Here is a 17093-nt window from a genome sequence, read left to right on the forward strand (position 1 = left end):
AAAGCGGAGTCTCGGAAAGAGCAGGAGTTTTTAAAAAGACAGAGTCCCGATTTCAAGGTGTTAAATTACAAAGTCAAATTTCCTTTAAGCCATTTAAGTTAACATAGTTACTTGTTTGTGTTGTAAAATGACACTCTGTCACTGCAAAACACAAAATGGCACCGCTTTACTCTAGCCAGTAAGTATTCTGATGGAAAATAATTCATGTATTTTTGGCACGATCTGCCCTTTAAATTGACCTTTTGGTGGTGTTCTAGTGGGAAAACAAAGGTTAAATATGTGGAACATTCTCACTGCTGAATGAGGTGGAGGACTTGTCTTGTGAATACTTTGTTAAAATTCTCACTGATTTTGCTCAAACTAAAGGGGTGAAATTAAAAAAATAATAATTCAAAACAATATGAATTTAAGGACTTTCAAACTTTCATCAAAAGAGCCAACAATTATGTTGCCAAAACTTAAATTTCTTTGTGCTAGTTTTTTTTTTAATGTATTTTTTTCCCACTGTAAATGGTTGTCAAATATACATCGGCAACATTACAATGTCATTGTTTCAAGTCAAACACTTTTTCCTCTAATTTGCCCGTCTTTTTCTTTCTGATTTGAAGACGACTACGGCTGCTAAACATTGGCAGCGTCAAGGCAACAGTTTGTCTTTTCAAATCAGATCCCAGCTTATTGGTGGTTACTAACAGCTGGCACCCTGTCTGTTTGCTTCTGTTGGCAGGATCAAGACAGGTATAACAAACAGTAATTCTGCTGGCCACACTTAGCTGAGATCTCTCGGATAACTCGCATGCATGCCAACTTCCTGTGGCCAGGCCCTATAAACACATGAGAGGGAAGGAACAGAGACAAACCATGAAAAAGATATACATTGGCAAAACTGCCTTAAAAGTCCCCCGAAATGGTGGCAAACACCCAAAAAAGAGGTAAGAGTAAATCTGCGCCGCCATCTCTCCATCCGTACTTGTTTTTATGTGTTTGTCCGCTCATCCGCCCACGAGGTGTCTCCTCTGGTCGTTCAGTGGTGTTAAAGCAGCCTCATCCCGCCTTTCAGGCCCAGGAGTCATGCTGCCTCGTCATCTCATCTCACCAGAATGAAAACACTCATTATGTGTGACTCAGAGGAGGTCACTAATGGAGGGACTTTTCTTTTTTTTCCTTCTTCTTCTTCTTCTTCTTTTTTTTTTGTCTCTGGAGCTACTTCACGTAAAGTCACCCTGCACCTAACACCAAACACCTGTATTCCCCAGCTAAAGCCCACCGATCAGATCCGAGCGGTGAGGTGAGGCGGTGGGCTCCGCTGGCTAATGCAGCTCTTAAATGTCATCCAGTCTGCTGAGACTTTCTCTGACTCATTCAGCATGCAGGTCGCTTTTCACTCGCTGCCAAAGCTGCAAAGGCTGCAGCTTTCGGTGAAACACACACTATTTATTAACGTTTATGCTCTCGCTCGTAATGCAGCAAATATCTGATTTCTAGCTACTCATTTATGTAGAACTGGCAAGACGTCGAAACTCTAGAGACGTAGATTTGTTCAGAAGTTGAATTACCATTAAATTTCCTGGGTTATTTCCTGGATTGCAGACTACTGGGTCAAATTACACAAATGTCTACATTTGCATTTTTAATCTACTGCTATCTCTTTTTTAAATTTTATGTGACTATTTTGTCAGTGCAGCAACATGATGGTCAAAGCATAAAAATTAGATGATTAAAAAAAAAAAACTTTGATGCATACACCAAGTTAAAAATAAATACATTATTTTTAATTTAGTGTAAGCAATAAGGCAGATGTTTAATCAGTGTGAATTATAAATGAATGGATCTGGCTAAAAAAAAATGCTAACAAATGCACATTATATCTTTGTAACTGCTTAACTCAACCTTTTCCACTGTACAGACAATATTTAAACAATAGTTCAACATTTTTGAAGTGAAGGGAGGTTCTGTTAAAAGCCTATAAGCAGTTCACTAGATAATTGGGGATTAAGCAGTTCTTATCCTATCTGCACCAGATACACAAGGATTAAATGATCCCAGACACTGAAGCTAACAAGTAGCCCAACAGGAGCTATTAATTGGAGTCATAATTTTAGGCCTTAAAACTTAATATGCAGGATTTTCTGTAATGTCTCTGCATTTCAGTGTATTGACTCTAGAGTTTGGGTGATATTTTACTCTGCGTCTGCAAACCCCCAAAAGAATGCTGCTCCTGAAGCAGGACTTTTGTTCTTTTAGAGAAATAATAAAAAAATAAACCTATTTAGTTGTTTTCCCTAAGCTGGATTTAATAATTCATGTACATCTTAGATATGGCTCACAAGGGACTTAAAAAGATCTCAAGTGGTCTTATATTTGATATACTGAAATCTTTGGTGGAAAAGGCCAAAATAATAGGATATTTTATGGATTCTAGACTTTGTGTTGCTTTTTAAACTTTTCGTAGCAACTTTGCAGGGTGATTTAATTCTGTTTCACACAGGGAGATTGTTAGTGGCACGCAATTTTCTATGTACATTTCCAGCTTTAATGATCACTGTTTTGTTTTTGGAAGCTGTTTTTAAGCTCCACTTCAACATTTCTCAATTATTTCTGTATTATTCCTTTAAAAATCCACCGCTTTACTCACAATCCTGGCCAATGAGTAACTGTATGATAATTATCACATGAAAACAAGATCGGTATAACATTTGTGCTCAATAAATAATTAGATTTTTCTGCAATCCGATCCTGCAACATTTTCTGTGAACGTAGAAATTGGCTCGCAAAGCCTCAGATTGAAACGGGACGATACGCAGCTACAGAGAAACTGATATTTTCAAATAAAGTAAATGAAGTTTTTCATAAAGTCTAGATTTACCCTGCCTACTTTTCATCCGACTGATTGCAGAAACATTATGCTGCTTGCTAATGAGCTGGAAACGGGGGGTGATGTCTCCTCTGACCTGAAAATAATAAATGAACGAACCCCGTCTCAGCTTTGTTTTCATTTTTCCTTTGTTTTTTTGTTTTTTTTTGCAACAGTCTAGCTCATCGCCCACCCTTTGCATTCTACGATCTTGTTAAAAGAGAGAAATGGAGGGAAATGGAGAAAGTGAAAAGAGCAAAGTGACCACATCTCCATTCATTCCCAGCTATGTTATCTGGCTGCAGATAGAGTCATTACCTTTCTTCCTCCATCTGTCCGTCAATACTAAGATCCATTAAGCCGAGCGGCGAGCACTCAGATCCATCACGGCAGCGGACATTTCCTCTTTTGCCGCTCACACTTGCCCTTTTATTAGATTGAAACGCAGGTAATGCATATGCTCCAAAAATAGCCGCCATTGTGCTGTCTTGCTAAATTACATGTTGAGGATATTACTGTTTTGCAAACCTGACCCATTGGGGTCTATTCAAATAATCTATTAGAGCTCATTGACTCATTTCTCATTACACATTACGCCTCTGTTATTTCCGTGTGACCATTCTCGCCAGTGATTGCTCCTCTGTGATGTGCCAGGTTACCCTCTGTCGTCTAATGAATTACAAAGCACCGCGTCCATACATACTGACTGAATCTTGGGATCGTGTTTTCCCCATCCTCATAATGTCCCAGTCAATGCTGCATGGCCGTTAACAGAAAACGTGGACCATTCCACATCAATTTAGCAGGGCAAAGACCCCATGTTGCAAGCTTGTTTCCTTCACCATATGCTCTAAACTCATCTGTTCTGTGTGTGTGTGTGTGTGTGTGTGTGTGTAGCTCTTTGCTGGAGCAGAAGGAGGACTTGCGGAAGAGACTTTCCTACACAACACACAAGCTGGAGCTGCTGCAGAGCGAGTTCGACTCCACCAGGCAGTACCTGGAGACGGAGCTGCGCCGAGCGCAGGAGGAGCTGGACAAGTTCACAGACAAGCTTCGCAGGTGGAATCACCAACCATGAATCACCGCATGCTTCACACCAATCATACTTTGTGTACTGGAGAGTCAAAGAATGACACTTCGGCAGATATTATCGCTTAGATGATGTTCTTGTCGGTGTTCGAGGAGCTCCAGATGTCTGTGTTGGCTGAATTTGTTTGGATTATGTAAAGGAAGGGGATGGGGGGGAGAGAAGCTATGCTTCAACTCGAGCGGCACGCATGTGACACGACGGCAAAAGCTAAACAAATGCAAATACTCAGTGCTTAGTTCCTCTTTGCTTCTTTTAAAGGAAAAAAAACCCCATCACAGACACGGACAAGACAATACACAGTGAAATATTAACACTTATTTGTAAACAGTTGTCTCAGTATATGTTTTCTCTGCTAAAAAAATAGTGATACTACTGTTTGACACATAAATGTGTCCTCATCTGTAAATCCAGGAACCTATTTAGTGATAAACATTCATCCTTTGGCATTTCTACACAAAGTTCAGTGAACTGTTGCAAGTAGGATGAGTAAAAATGGAGTCAAGCGATTTAGATTTGACTTGCCCGGAGATGAGGCTTTTTGTAAAGCTCTCTGGCTTCTTATACAGTAGATCCAGCACGCATGTACACAGGCTATTACCTACCAGCAGAGCAATGTTTTCATTATTATTATTAATTTTTTTATTTTTATTTTATTTTGTTGTTTAGAATACAAAGCAGCTACTCGGCACTGCAGAGGATCAACCAAGATCTGGAGGAAAAGATCCACAGAGATGTAAGTGTCTGAAGTCGCGCTTTGTGTGTCGCGTCGGTTCGAGGCTTTTATGCAAATTCTCGCACTTGTCAAAGAGGAAGGAGTTGGAGAGAAGCGAGTCACACGGCGTGGAGAACACTTTGAGGCGCAGATTGAAAATGAATCCCCCCCGCCGTTTGTGCCACTGACATTAATTATGGCTTATTACAATTGGCTGTCCTCCTTCCACTGGCAGAGGGATAGCAAACCCATTGTTCCTCAGGGGAGAGCACCTCACTTCATTTGTCAGATGCTGTTTTTGCCCGTGGAAAGATGGAATTAACTAGTCTGCCCCAGAAGACTGTAACCATCAGGTGCCTGAGCTGGTGAATAGACAGTTGAAAATGCTCGTCGAATTGGTTCGTTATGCCACGAGACAATAGTCATTACAGTTGACAATGTGAGATCTCCAGGTACGCGCACACACACACACACACACACACACACACCCCCACACACACACACACACACACACACACACACACACACACACACACAGCTGAAGGTTACCCTAAAATTGTCATTTCGAAAACAAAGGCAATCTGCTTTTCTTTATGTTTTTTTTTTTTTAACCAACAGACGTTTTTCTCATGGGCTGCTCCAGATTCATCCCACGTACATACACTCCTTCAGGGTTAGAGAGAGGTGCTGAGTAAGTCTCTCTGCAATCGTAAAACTTGTTTACTCTAGAGGTGCCACAAACCCATCTGACCCCAGGGCCCCGCACAACTACAGAGAATGTAATTACAAGACAGATAAGCGTGAGAGTCAAGCCTCTTTTCCCTCTTAGTTTTCCAAAACAAGTGAAAATGGCAAAAACTGAACCCAACGGAGAAAAAAAAAAAAAAAAAAAAACTTGAGTTCACAAACACTTTCTGTTCAGATAAATTTGTCCAAGATGCATACAAAGCAGCACATAATTATGGAGTGGAAAAAGCACATGGTGTGTGTGGTTTTTGACATGTTTTAGTCAACAACCCGTGCGTTTTTCCATTCAGCCTGCCTTAGTGAATTCTACAGCCACTTTTCATTTCACTACAGATTACGACTGCAGGGCTTTTAGGGGGGCTGTTTCCTTATTTGGTTGCTCAAGATCAGGAGAATGGGATGGAGAGTCAATTTTCAAGTCTTGCCACATCTTTAGTTGCACACAGGGCTAGGATTTGACTACACTAACCCAGGGTTCTTCAATCTCTGGTCCTAGAACCTGAAGTGGCCCTTTAGGCCCTCCACAGGGACTTCTCATAACTTTAGCCGAAATTGAAAAAGGAGAAACTGGTGTTCCTACATAAAAGGAAAGGGGAAAAAAAAAGAATAATCCTTGCAACTTTTCTGTCCTCCCCGACAGATTTGTGTATAAATAAAAGTTTCCAGGATTACTCTGTATTTAGCTCCACCAATCTCTACAGGATCATGAGGATGAGTTTTTCCCCACATACAGCATTTTAGATATATTTTAGTTATTTTTGGCTTAGTTTTAGTACCGAGAACAATAAAAAATACTCACGAAGACAAACAATTTGCACATAGCAGGGTAAGAGGAAATATAAATGATCCCACCTGAGCTGTGGGTCTCTGCAGCTCTGCCAGAGTTACTTTACCTGCTTGGTCTTTATGGCACTGTTTGTTTACTGATGTTCTCATATAAACCTCTGCACCCTTATGTTGCAGTGAGCACTAACTTACACCCAGGAAGTTTCTATTTCTCAATGAAAATGAATTACTTGCACCAAATTTTGTTCAGAGATAACAAAGTAAAGCAGACTGTATTATCTACTTCTCTTCAGAATCATGCACAACTTTTTGTTGACCTGTCAGATTAAATCCCAGTAAAAAGTCCATTGAGTTTTGTGGTTCTGTAGTGACTTAAATGTGGAACATTTTAAGGGGCTTGAACACTTTTGCGAGGCATTTGTATTAGTGGCAAGGACAAGTGGCACCGGGGGAGCTTCTTGCAGTTAATGACCTGAGAGGGTTACGAAATGCAAGATATAAAAGATAATTTCCTCCGAGAGAAGAAAGTTCACTGACATGCTGGTCCATGAATAACCTGCAGCCTAATGGCCAAAAGTGCTCAGCTGAAACATTCCTTGCTGCCATTTTAGTTGCAAAGTGCTTTCCTTTCTTCTTTTTTTCTCTTCTTTTTTTTTTTTAAATCCACTCCGTTTTTTGTTTTTTTTTATTATTTAGAGCACTTGCTGATTATTTTATATAGATAAATGAGTCATCATTCACAATTGCAGCATCCAAACCTATTTTGAAAAGCTCTTCATATCTGTGTTAGTTCATGAAATGTCTTTCTTTTTTCTTCCTTTCTTCCTGGATGAAAGGCTGCTGGAATTAGGCATTGTTGTGATTATTTCTTGTTTGACCCTGAAAGAACCTGTTCTTCCTGGCTGCCTGTCCAAATAATGGGTGTTTCAAAAAGTGTTACCCTGTCAGCATATTTGCGGCTCGCTTGCTGCAGCTCTTTTGCCCGAGGCGCGTTCATGTAGTCACATATGTCCTCATTACAAGACAAAATCCATTCTTCCTGTCCCTGTTGCTGAATTAAAGGCATTATCAAGTAGAGAAAAAAAAGAAAAAAACAACCTCTAAATTCAGTTTGGTTTTTTTTCCCCTCTAAATGTACAATATAGTACAAAATGATGCGATCGTGGCCCATTAGGAAGCTACTCATTCTGACTGATCTTGATCCTATGACATTTAAAAGATTGTTGCATGTAATTTACGAGTCTGTCTTGTCAAGTCGCAGCACCACGAAGACGAAAAACGAGCTCTGAGCAGAGAAATCATCGTCCTCAACAACCACCTGATGGAGGCCAAGCTCACCATCGAGAAGCTGCAAGAGGACAATGTAAGTTTAACATTTTAGTTGGATCTCATTTACCTTCACTGAAAGCAAAACACTGCATTTCAGGACAGTTTTTACACCAAGGTAATTTCATTTCAGGTCGAGATATATATATATATATATATATATATATATATATATATTATTTTTTTTTTTTTTTTTTTTTACATTGTTTTGGATAATTTTTCCTACACTTTGAGACATTGTTCTGTTTTTCAGTGAAAAAAAAGGCTGTAAAAAGTTGACCAATCAGAACTGCAGTAATAGTCAATCTACGAGTATTAAGTGCCCAATAAAAGCATTCAGATGCGGAAGAATCAAATGCTCAATTATGCTTAAGCTTAGCTGAAAATACTTACATTAACTACAGGATATGGTTGTGTTGAATTTATTTTAATGTTTTGTTTTTTTTTAAACATTTTACAGAGGTGCTGATAAATGTGGCGGACACTTCATATGAAAAATTAACACAAATTTTGAGAAAAATATTGTTTCCTTTGGGGTTTTTTAAACTCTGTGGTTCATTCCATGAATTACAATCTATTCTTTGCTGCAGAGTTTTGTTCTCCTATGCAGACGTAGATTGCAGCCCTAGACTGCAAATGAATTTCATTTCCAATCTCAGGACGTGGCGATAGTGTTTATTTCCTAGGTGTGAGCAAAGTGGGGAGACGACATTTCATTAAAGCTCTCAAACTAGCATCAGGTTTTACAACCATGTGTAAATAGGAGGGAATTTTATTAAAAATACATGACAACACCAGTCTGCAGGACAAGTTTCAATCATCAGCCTTTAAAGAAAAATCTAAAACAGGAAAATACCATTAGGAAATTCAGAGACTTTGAGTGATATTGGGTGGGTTTTAGCGGAAGGATAGAAAACTCCCAGTTACTATTTCTGATAATGAATTTGGAGGTTCCTAAATGTGCAAACACTTTTTTTTCTCCCCAGTTTATGGCATACAGAATGGGATTTTTCATCACTATTTAGCCAAACACAAGCGAATTAGAAGAAAAGTGCAAAATACGCCCAAGTCATCAAACCTTACGTAACATTCTGTGCATGAAATAAATAGCTACATATTTTCCACAGCTGTGTTTAAATACAGTTTATTATTATAAATGCATGTAAAAAGCATTAAAAAAAGCAAAAAAGCAAAACATGATACAAATACATTTTTTTTTATTAATCTTTTGGTTTTGTCCGTGTTCTGCCTCCGCAGGAGCTGTACAGAAAAGACTGTAACTTGGCTGTTCAGCTGCTGCAGTGCAACAAGTCTCTGTACAGAGCCCAGCTCTCCGAGGTGAGACCTCCACCCACTCTCACCAGCTTCAATCCCGAAGCTTTCCTTGAACCACCTGTCCTTTACCCTCTCCCAAAACCTATTTTTAACAGCTCCCACTGCTTTTCACGCAGTTCAAAACCTTTGTCCCTTTTTATGCACACGAAAAAAACCAAAAAGAAAACTATGAAAGCTTTTGGTGCTGACATTTGACATCAAGTGGATGAGTGGATATAGAAGGAGGGGAAAAAAAAAACATATTTCCATTTAAGCTGCATTGAATGAGTGAGTGGTTTTAAGAATACTGCCGGGGCTGAAATTTAGGCAAAAAAAAAAAAGAAAAAAGAAATTGCTGTCTTGACTGTAATGAGAAGGTCGTTTTTGCCCTGAGAAAGCCAGGAAAGATAAGAGAGTTGGCAGAAGGACACGAACAGGAAGTTGCTGCAGCAGCGACTGAGGCGCTGCAGGAGAATTAAAGCCGAAGGTTATTTGCCTGAATAACCTTCACCTCTGAGCGATGAAAGAAGCGAGGTTTAAAAATATTAAACAGCTCCAAGGCATGGAAAAGGTACTGACATTAGCTCATACTCTCCTACATCTGTTTAGCTGTGAAAAACAGTGCTCAGCATTGTGGATCACCTGAAACACCAAAAATAAAAAATAAAAATTAGACTACAGCTCTGCGGTTGTGCACATACAGTAGGTAATTAAGAAAAATAATTACCTGCAAACTTATTAAGTTATTATTGCTGTTTGAAAACTCACAAAATGCAGGGCCTTAAATTGGAGGCAAGCAATGTTTTGACTAAAAAGGGAAAAGGTGCAACAATGCAGCGTTTTCAATCACAGTGGCAGCTGCAGTAAACGCTCTATTACTAAACATTAAATAGATTTCCTATGTGCTTTATGGCTCCATCAACACTTAAATGTTGCTGATTCTCTCCTGATTTGATTGAATATAATCACTCCTTGTAGTTGGGGGGACGATTTAGACAAAATGCAATCAATTTTAACAAACTATAAAGAGGATTTATGACATACTTACTGGAAGATTCACAACATTAAATTATCAAGGCAACCATAAAGGTCCAAAAAGGTAGGAATCTTTCTGTGCAGCAGTTTTTTTTTTTCTTTTTTTTTTAAGTTTAGAGAAATAAAATGTTAAAGGCTAGAACATATATTTACTTGTTAACACCTACCGACATCTGTGCTGGTAATACTTTGCGCAGCCCTGTTTTATCAATAGGACAACAATTAGTCCTCTCTTATTATATCTAACAAAGTTGCAGGGATCTGTCTTGTAAAATCCAGCAACTGACTCTGAAATAAAGTTGATTTTGTGCCTGATAAAAAATTTCTGTCTGGAATATTATCTTGTTGAAGGACCAAGTGGCAGCCCATTGTTGTTGTTGTTGTTGTTTTCTATTTAAAATCTCCCGGTGTTTTAAGTAATTCATGATGTCATGCACAGGCCCACAGCATCACAGAACTTTCACCATGCTTAACAGAAGGCACGAGGATCCTTTACACGCGCTCATAATTCAAGTCGCACCAGACTCATTAGAAGTGTTTCTTTGCCAAAAAACACTTATTCCTACAGTGTTTTTCTCAAAACACTTTACTGCGGGATTAAAGCGTCTTTTTGGCATTGCTGAGTTTATAAAAGGACCGATGTGGGGAGCGAGCTGACGTCAGTTTCCAACTGTTACGTCTCTGAATCGCCAGGTGCAATTTAGTTACAACCCGGTTTTAGACCTGTGTAAGGACACACCAGCTGCAGAGGTCGAAGGAGTAATATCATAATGTATGGCTTGTGCGACCCGACAGCTGCAGGTTTTTAAATCACGAAAAAGACTTGGAAACCGTTGCCAACATAAAGCATTAAAAGATGACATAGATTATTAATTTTTAATGCATTTGCTCCACCAGAATTGCAACTCTGAAGTTGTCTGCCACTATTGTTTTAATAATAGTGACATAGGGATTTTAGGGATTTCGATTTTATGTGTAGAGTTCAGCGTTCAGTTGAGAGCTGCGCCACGCCTCCTGTCATCACTGCCGGTTCCACTTCTAAAAACTCACAGCTGAGCACTTTTATGCATTTTCTCCAGTTTTCTGCATGGCCAGAAGCGGATAGTTTTTGTAGGTTGTTTGTAAAACAGACTTTAGTCTAATATGACGAAAGCGCACTACTGCTCCAGTTGCAGTCCAACTTGAGTTTAGCATCTGGACACGTTTAAAATTGTGAAATAGGACAGAGAAGACTTTTTTGCTGGAATGCCTCCTAAACATGCTGCTATCTTATCTTGGTAGCATGCAATGGTTGTGGTAGCAACTTTAATCTGTTTTTCTTTTTGCACTCGTGTGATCTTGAATTTCAGTAATCAATATAAAAAAGTGCATTAAATAAAGCAATTAATGTACTTATGTAAAAAATTCAAAATAAGGAAAAAAATAACATCCATTTCTGGTTCAACAGAACCAAGTAGCAAAAACATAATGCCTCTTAGCATCACACCTGAAACTAAAAAGACAATCTTTGCCACAGTCGTCAGTGAGTTTTGGAGATTTATCGTCCTCCTTTACCATTCTTTTCATTTGGTGTCAAGATAATTTAGTGTCATCATCCAGTTAAGAGGAATGGCTCCCTGTCTCAAGTTAAAGTTCATCCAAGCAAACAGAAACCCAAACTGAAAAATCCCAGACTTTCTGAACTTTAAAGAAGTAAATCATTCAAGTAATGCTATATTTCCATTTGTTTTCCAATTGTTCAGGATACCAACTGTTTTGGTTCTGGTGATTTTATCGGAGGCCTTCATCTCTTTATTGGAGAAAGATGAATTTGTTACAAGACTTTATTTATTTATGTTTTCCAGAAGTGACAATAAGTATAACATTGCTATTTGTCTACTTTTGTTGCTGGAGATTATTCATTAAAGAAATCTGAATTACGCTTCAAAAATGAAACCCATAGGACTTTAATTATCCTCCCTGCTGTGCAACGTGCATTTGAGCTATATATAAAACAAGAGATGCAAGGTTTGTTAGGTGCTCATCAGCAGGGGAACGACTTCAAGGCACATTGTCAGGCAATGTGAAGGACAGATGAGGCAAAAACTACAGTGTGCTGCATAATGGGGCTGGGGAGCGCACTGCAGCCTCATCATGCAATCCTGCTGTTGCTTGTGAAAAGAGTGCATGCGAGTATTGATGAGCACTTTAAACACTCAACCAGCTTGGCTCGGCTTTCTGCTGCATCAGCCGTGGGCCTCGTGCCTTTTCCCTATATGTCACAGGGAAAGCTGGCGCATGTCCACAAGGTTAAAGCGTGCGGTGATGTGACTGCATAAAAATATCGATGCAAAATCCATTCCGGTTGCGCAAGACTCATAAAATACCAACAGCATGTTTTCAGTAAACCGCGCAGTGGAGCTTGAGCTCTGGCAAAGGTTTCTCATAAAGTGAGAAACAGTCGAGCTACAGTAGCCTCTCGGGCCAAACAGCAAGAGGGGGGTCAGAGGTCGTGTGTGCTTTCTCTGGCCGTCCGCCGGTCTGCTGGTTCTGTGGGTGGAAGCTAATTGAAAGAATACTGATGGATGCTGGAGCTGCGTTTTTTGAGAAGTGCCGCGGCTCTTCAGCGCCCGCAGAAGTGCTTTAGCTGTTTGTTTGGCTGCAAAAACAAGTACAAGCGAGGGTGTGAAAGGCTCGCTTCATATTAAGCTTTAAGGCATCTTCTATAAAAAATTTAAAAAAAAAACACTTGCAGAGAAAAAAAAGTGTGGGCAGTAATTAATCTGCATTTTGCTTGGTTGCAATCAAACTGTTATGATAAACTGTCCTCATGTTTTGCTAAATTGCCTATCTTGTTTTTTTTAAATAGAAAGTTATAATTGGCTTTTGTCTTTTAGCCATTTAGGAACAACTGACTAGATTGCTGGCGATGATGCACCGCAGTTAACTTATTACTTGTTGCAATGGTGAGCTCACAGATGGATGATGGAAGCTTTCATTCTGAGAAATGCTCAAATTAGAACAGTGGCTTTCTCTTCTGAGAAATGCGACTCTATTTGTCTTTCGTGGACAACATATTCTCATCTTCTTTGGAGGCTGGAAGAGAAGATGACTTTTTCTATTCAGAAACACGGTTGCTGCAAACAATAGCTGAGTAAATGCTTAAGTTATAAAATAGGCAAACTGACACACTTTCTGCATAAACAGAGACGGTTAATCCTGGATTAAGACAGAATGGACCGTACCATACCTTACAGCCATCATCAAGGTTCTGGTAGCATTCGGTCTGTCTCTTCTGGGCAGCTACAGTTTAGGATCACTGTGTTTGTCAGAACCCTCTGTTACACTGCAAAACCACAAAATCTTACCAAGTATTTCTGCCTATTTTCTAGAGCAAATATTTGACTGATTGAAATAAGACAAAACCAACTTAGAAGTAACTTTTCAGCAAGATAAATAGAAGCTTGTTTTAAATCAGTAATTCCCTGATATTGATTTTAAAACGCCAGCGGCACTAGCAGATTATTCCACTTACAACAAGATATTGTTCCCACATTAGAAGAGAAACGTTCTGCCGGTGGAACTAGTACTTTTTCATCAATATCAAGGACTTACTGGACTTAAATATGCTCCTCTGTCTTGCTGAAAAGTTACTTGTAAAGTTGGTTTTGACTTATATTAAGTGTACTAAAATATTTGTACCAGAAATTAGATGAACGATACTTTGTAAGATTTTGTGGGTTTTCAGTGTATGTAAAAGCTTTCACTGATTTGAAATGAAGCTGAGAAACCTGCAGGCGGTCACCTCGATTCATGTCTTTCAGGTGAAAGAACCCCACAGGATGACGTTACCACCGCCATGCTTGACAGTTAGAAGAGTGATCATTTGCACCCCAGGATGTGCTCTATCAAATAATTTGATCGTTTATCTCTTTCACAAAACACTTCCGTTTGAGGTACAGAGTTTTTGTGCTTTTAGAGAGGAACAAGACGGCTGCTTCACACCTTTGAGCCACCAGGCGAGGCAGTCATGGCCCCCTACTGACAGACTTATATAACGGTGAATGAGCTTCCCAGGTAGAAGGTGTGATGAAGTGATTACAGAGGGTCGATGCAATCAGCAAGACAAGCATATTTACAGCTAAAACACACAGACTGAGGAGGAACTGTGCTTCATGCACATTATTGGACAGACTGTACCGAAGTGCGATGAGGTGAATAAGAGCTAGACAATAGAACAAAACCATGAAGGCATCACACACCGTAGAGGAATAGGAGATCTGTCAACCCTTCTGAGTTCTTCTTCACAAACCCTTTGGTTTCCTTCATTTCTGAAAAAATGATCTGCACCCCTGACAAATTTAGGATTAAAAACTGGTTTTGTTCCGCCGAAATATTGGTTTCTGATGGGAAATGAGACAAATATCTCTCAGAAGCACTAAAATAATTAATCTGTTTCATTTTAATAACAGCTGAAAAAAAGAATAGAGTTATTCATATACTTCCCAATAATAACTCAAAAAACCTTTTTGTTCCAAATGATGCCTTCTACGTCTTAGTGGCTGCAGGAGTTGCAAGACGGAGATCGCAAAGACATGCCGAGTTTTAGTGGGGGTCGTATGTATAATTTTGAACCTGTATGCATAATTAGGATCCTTTTTTAGATGATTGATTCAAAATTATGCTCCCAATTCCCATATTCAAGAATCATGACATTTGTGTACGGCACAGTCATTCCACACTGGAAAATAAACAATTCAAATAAATTATGACAAACCTCAAATTAATGCGACATTATTTCCAGATTTATGATGACTGGATGCAAACTTCTGACCATACGAGTTGGCAGTTTTTAGGATGAGCCTGGTTAGAGAGGTCTATTTAAATTATCTTGACATCTGTGAGGGAAATGTTGGGGAACATTTGGTCATCAGGCCAACCCAGAGGGTCTGGCTCTGGTTCCAATACACCAACTGTTGATTCATTGGTGACAAAGGACATTATATTGCCAAAGATGGAAAATCCAACGCCAAACTCTCTCACACTTCTTCTAACAGCATGTGTATTTGAATAAGATCTATGAAAGATACCAACTTCACTAGGGTGCGCATGATGGCTAAGCCGTTTAAACGTTTGCTTTTAGGCTGCCGCTACTTTGATAAAAGATGTGCTTTGTACAGCGAGGATGTTTTAAAGATCTGAAACCTCCACGAAAGGAAATTCATTACAGAAGGAAAAATGTAAATATTGATTTTGTTTGGACCAAAAGGTGTTCTGTCGATATTCACGGAGAGCTCTTTCAGGAGGTGCTCTATAGGGGGAAACACTTTCGAGTGCCGGAGGGGGTGAAAAAAACTGTTAGAAATATGATTTATTAGCAACGTCGAACTGAGCTCACCTTGGAAAACTGCACACACCAGAATGATGCAGAACATTACCGACTCGACAACGTGATCCCGAAAGCCTGATGGCAATAACTCCATGCTTATTACTCAGTGTGACCTCCAGCAAACCTGAAGGAGTTGTTAATATGCTCAGCATGATAGACTTTTTAATTATAACAATTCTAGTGGGTGTTAGGAGACTAAATATTATTTGTGTTCCAAGTTTTCTGGCTTCATAATTGAGAACCATCTCAATACATGAGTGCCGGACACATCTATCCCATATACTCCTCTGAATGTCTCTTTTCCTTTGAATTTTTGCAGCTTCCTGCTGACTTTCAGGAGCGCCTGACCATGCATCTGGAAGAGTCTCCTCTCTGCCACGACTACCCTGACTCTACTTCCCTCATTGCCAACGTGCTTGAAAAGCCAGATGAGGCCTGCAGCAGCAGCCAGGCGTCCCGCTCCCCCAGCCCCCAAGCCCAGAACCATACGTTCATTCTGGAGAGACTCGGGCCAGGAGAGCGCCTGGGGCTCAGAGCGGCCTACAAATCCGACCTGTACAGCAGCGACACGGCTCTGTACTGCCCCGACGACCGTCACCGCGAGAGGAGGCCCAGCATGGACGTGCACGGCCACAGGACGTTCCTGTACGGACCACAGAACTCCACCGACAGCACACCGGAGGAGGGCTCTGTGGGACTGCAGGCTGGCTTCTCCCAGGAGCATTTCCCCAAGTTCCCTGCAGCGCTGGCTGGAGGCTCCAGCTCTTACTCCAGCTTCAGTGGAGGTGGCTCGGAGGACAAAGGCAATGACCCACCCAGCAGTGCTGCTTCCTCACCGCGTCATCAATCGCTCTACATGGAATGGAGAGATGCGGGGGACTATGAGAGAAAGAGTGACTCATCCTGGGAGAGGGACAGTCCAAGGAGCTTTGGGAACACTCACCCTTTCCAACAGACTGAGCTGGGCCACCATCAGAACGGCAGCTCACCGGTCTACAGCCGCACCATGTCCTCCTGTTTCAGTGAGCCGTACGAGCCTCTGCCTCCATCTTCCTCCCCAAGTGTCGCTTATGGAGACAGTCGCCGAGGCAGCACTTTAGCCCCCGAGGAGGAGGAACTGATTGGTAGATGGAGACAGCTTAGTGTTGAAGACTTAAGCGCCCACTCGTACTGCAGTCCAGGCAGAGCCTCGCCTTACAGCTTCTCAGAGCAGCACTTTTCCGTCCGCCCCGCCAAAATCCGCCTTGGTCCGCTGTACAGCAGCTTCCAGGAGGGGGCTGACTACTACCATCACGGCGCAGATACCATGGACCCGGTGTGGGTCGCCACCAGCCCCGAATGCAGCCCCGGACTGCGGCAAGCACACAGCCAAGCCCATCTGTACCGGAGTGAGGACAGCCAGGGGTCAGAGCACAGCCTCTACCACTCAGGGAGCTCCAAAGACAGGGAGGGCAACGTTGCAGCTGGAGGCCAGAGCACGGAGTACGTTGACCCCAGTCCCAACAGCTCCACCGAGTCCCTCCACCAGGTGGAGCTGTTGGGACTGGGGTCAACTTACTCCGTGCTCTGGCCTCCAGCTGCCCAACGTTGCCCTCCCTGTCCTTTTGGAGCTCCCGAGTGGTAGAGGCTGTGCTCTGACCCTGGCTGTCCTCCCTCCCCTGGGCTTTCAAGGAAGGACAGTCTCACAAAGGCCCAGCTTTACGGAACCCTTCTGAACTGAAGGACTTTCAAATGAGGTTGAAACCTTTGATTCGACTAAACACACAAGGCCTTGGTGCACTTGGGTTATGTTGCTGCTACCATTTAGCTGGAAATGGTTTGAAAAGCAGCCAGGAGCCAAATGGTTCACAAAGATGAACCT

The 17093-nt window shown here is 41.0% G+C and overlaps 1 protein-coding gene across 1 annotated transcript; it reads left to right on the forward strand.

Moving 5' to 3' along the window:
- Positions 1–522: 522 nt before the first annotated feature.
- On the forward strand, positions 523–16856 carry LOC106911281 (brain-enriched guanylate kinase-associated protein). Its single transcript, XM_014978061.2, has 6 exons — positions 523–932; positions 3752–3913; positions 4611–4677; positions 7445–7552; positions 8773–8853; positions 15552–16856. Exons 1-6 carry the CDS (start codon positions 835–837, stop codon positions 16854–16856), a joined length of 1821 nt encoding a protein of 606 aa, XP_014833547.2. The 5' UTR covers positions 523–834.
- Positions 16857–17093: the final 237 nt, after the last annotated feature.

The sequence above is a fragment of the Poecilia mexicana genome, unplaced genomic scaffold (genome assembly GCF_051168715.1).
Source record: "Poecilia mexicana isolate PSO_F unplaced genomic scaffold, ASM5116871v1 scaffold_21, whole genome shotgun sequence".
NCBI lineage: Eukaryota > Metazoa > Chordata > Actinopteri > Cyprinodontiformes > Poeciliidae > Poecilia > Poecilia mexicana.

Bases quoted from the DNA above. Each gene is read 5' to 3' on its own strand.
- LOC106911281 (XM_014978061.2), top strand. From the start codon at position 835: ATGAGAGGGAAGGAACAGAGACAAACCATGAAAAAGATATACATTGGC. The intron at 3,914-4,610 runs GTGGAATCACCA...TTTGTTGTTTAG, and splicing joins TTCACAGACAAGCTTCGCAG to AATACAAAGCAGCTACTCGG. The intron at 7,553-8,772 runs GTAAGTTTAACA...CTGCCTCCGCAG, and splicing joins AGAAGCTGCAAGAGGACAAT to GAGCTGTACAGAAAAGACTG.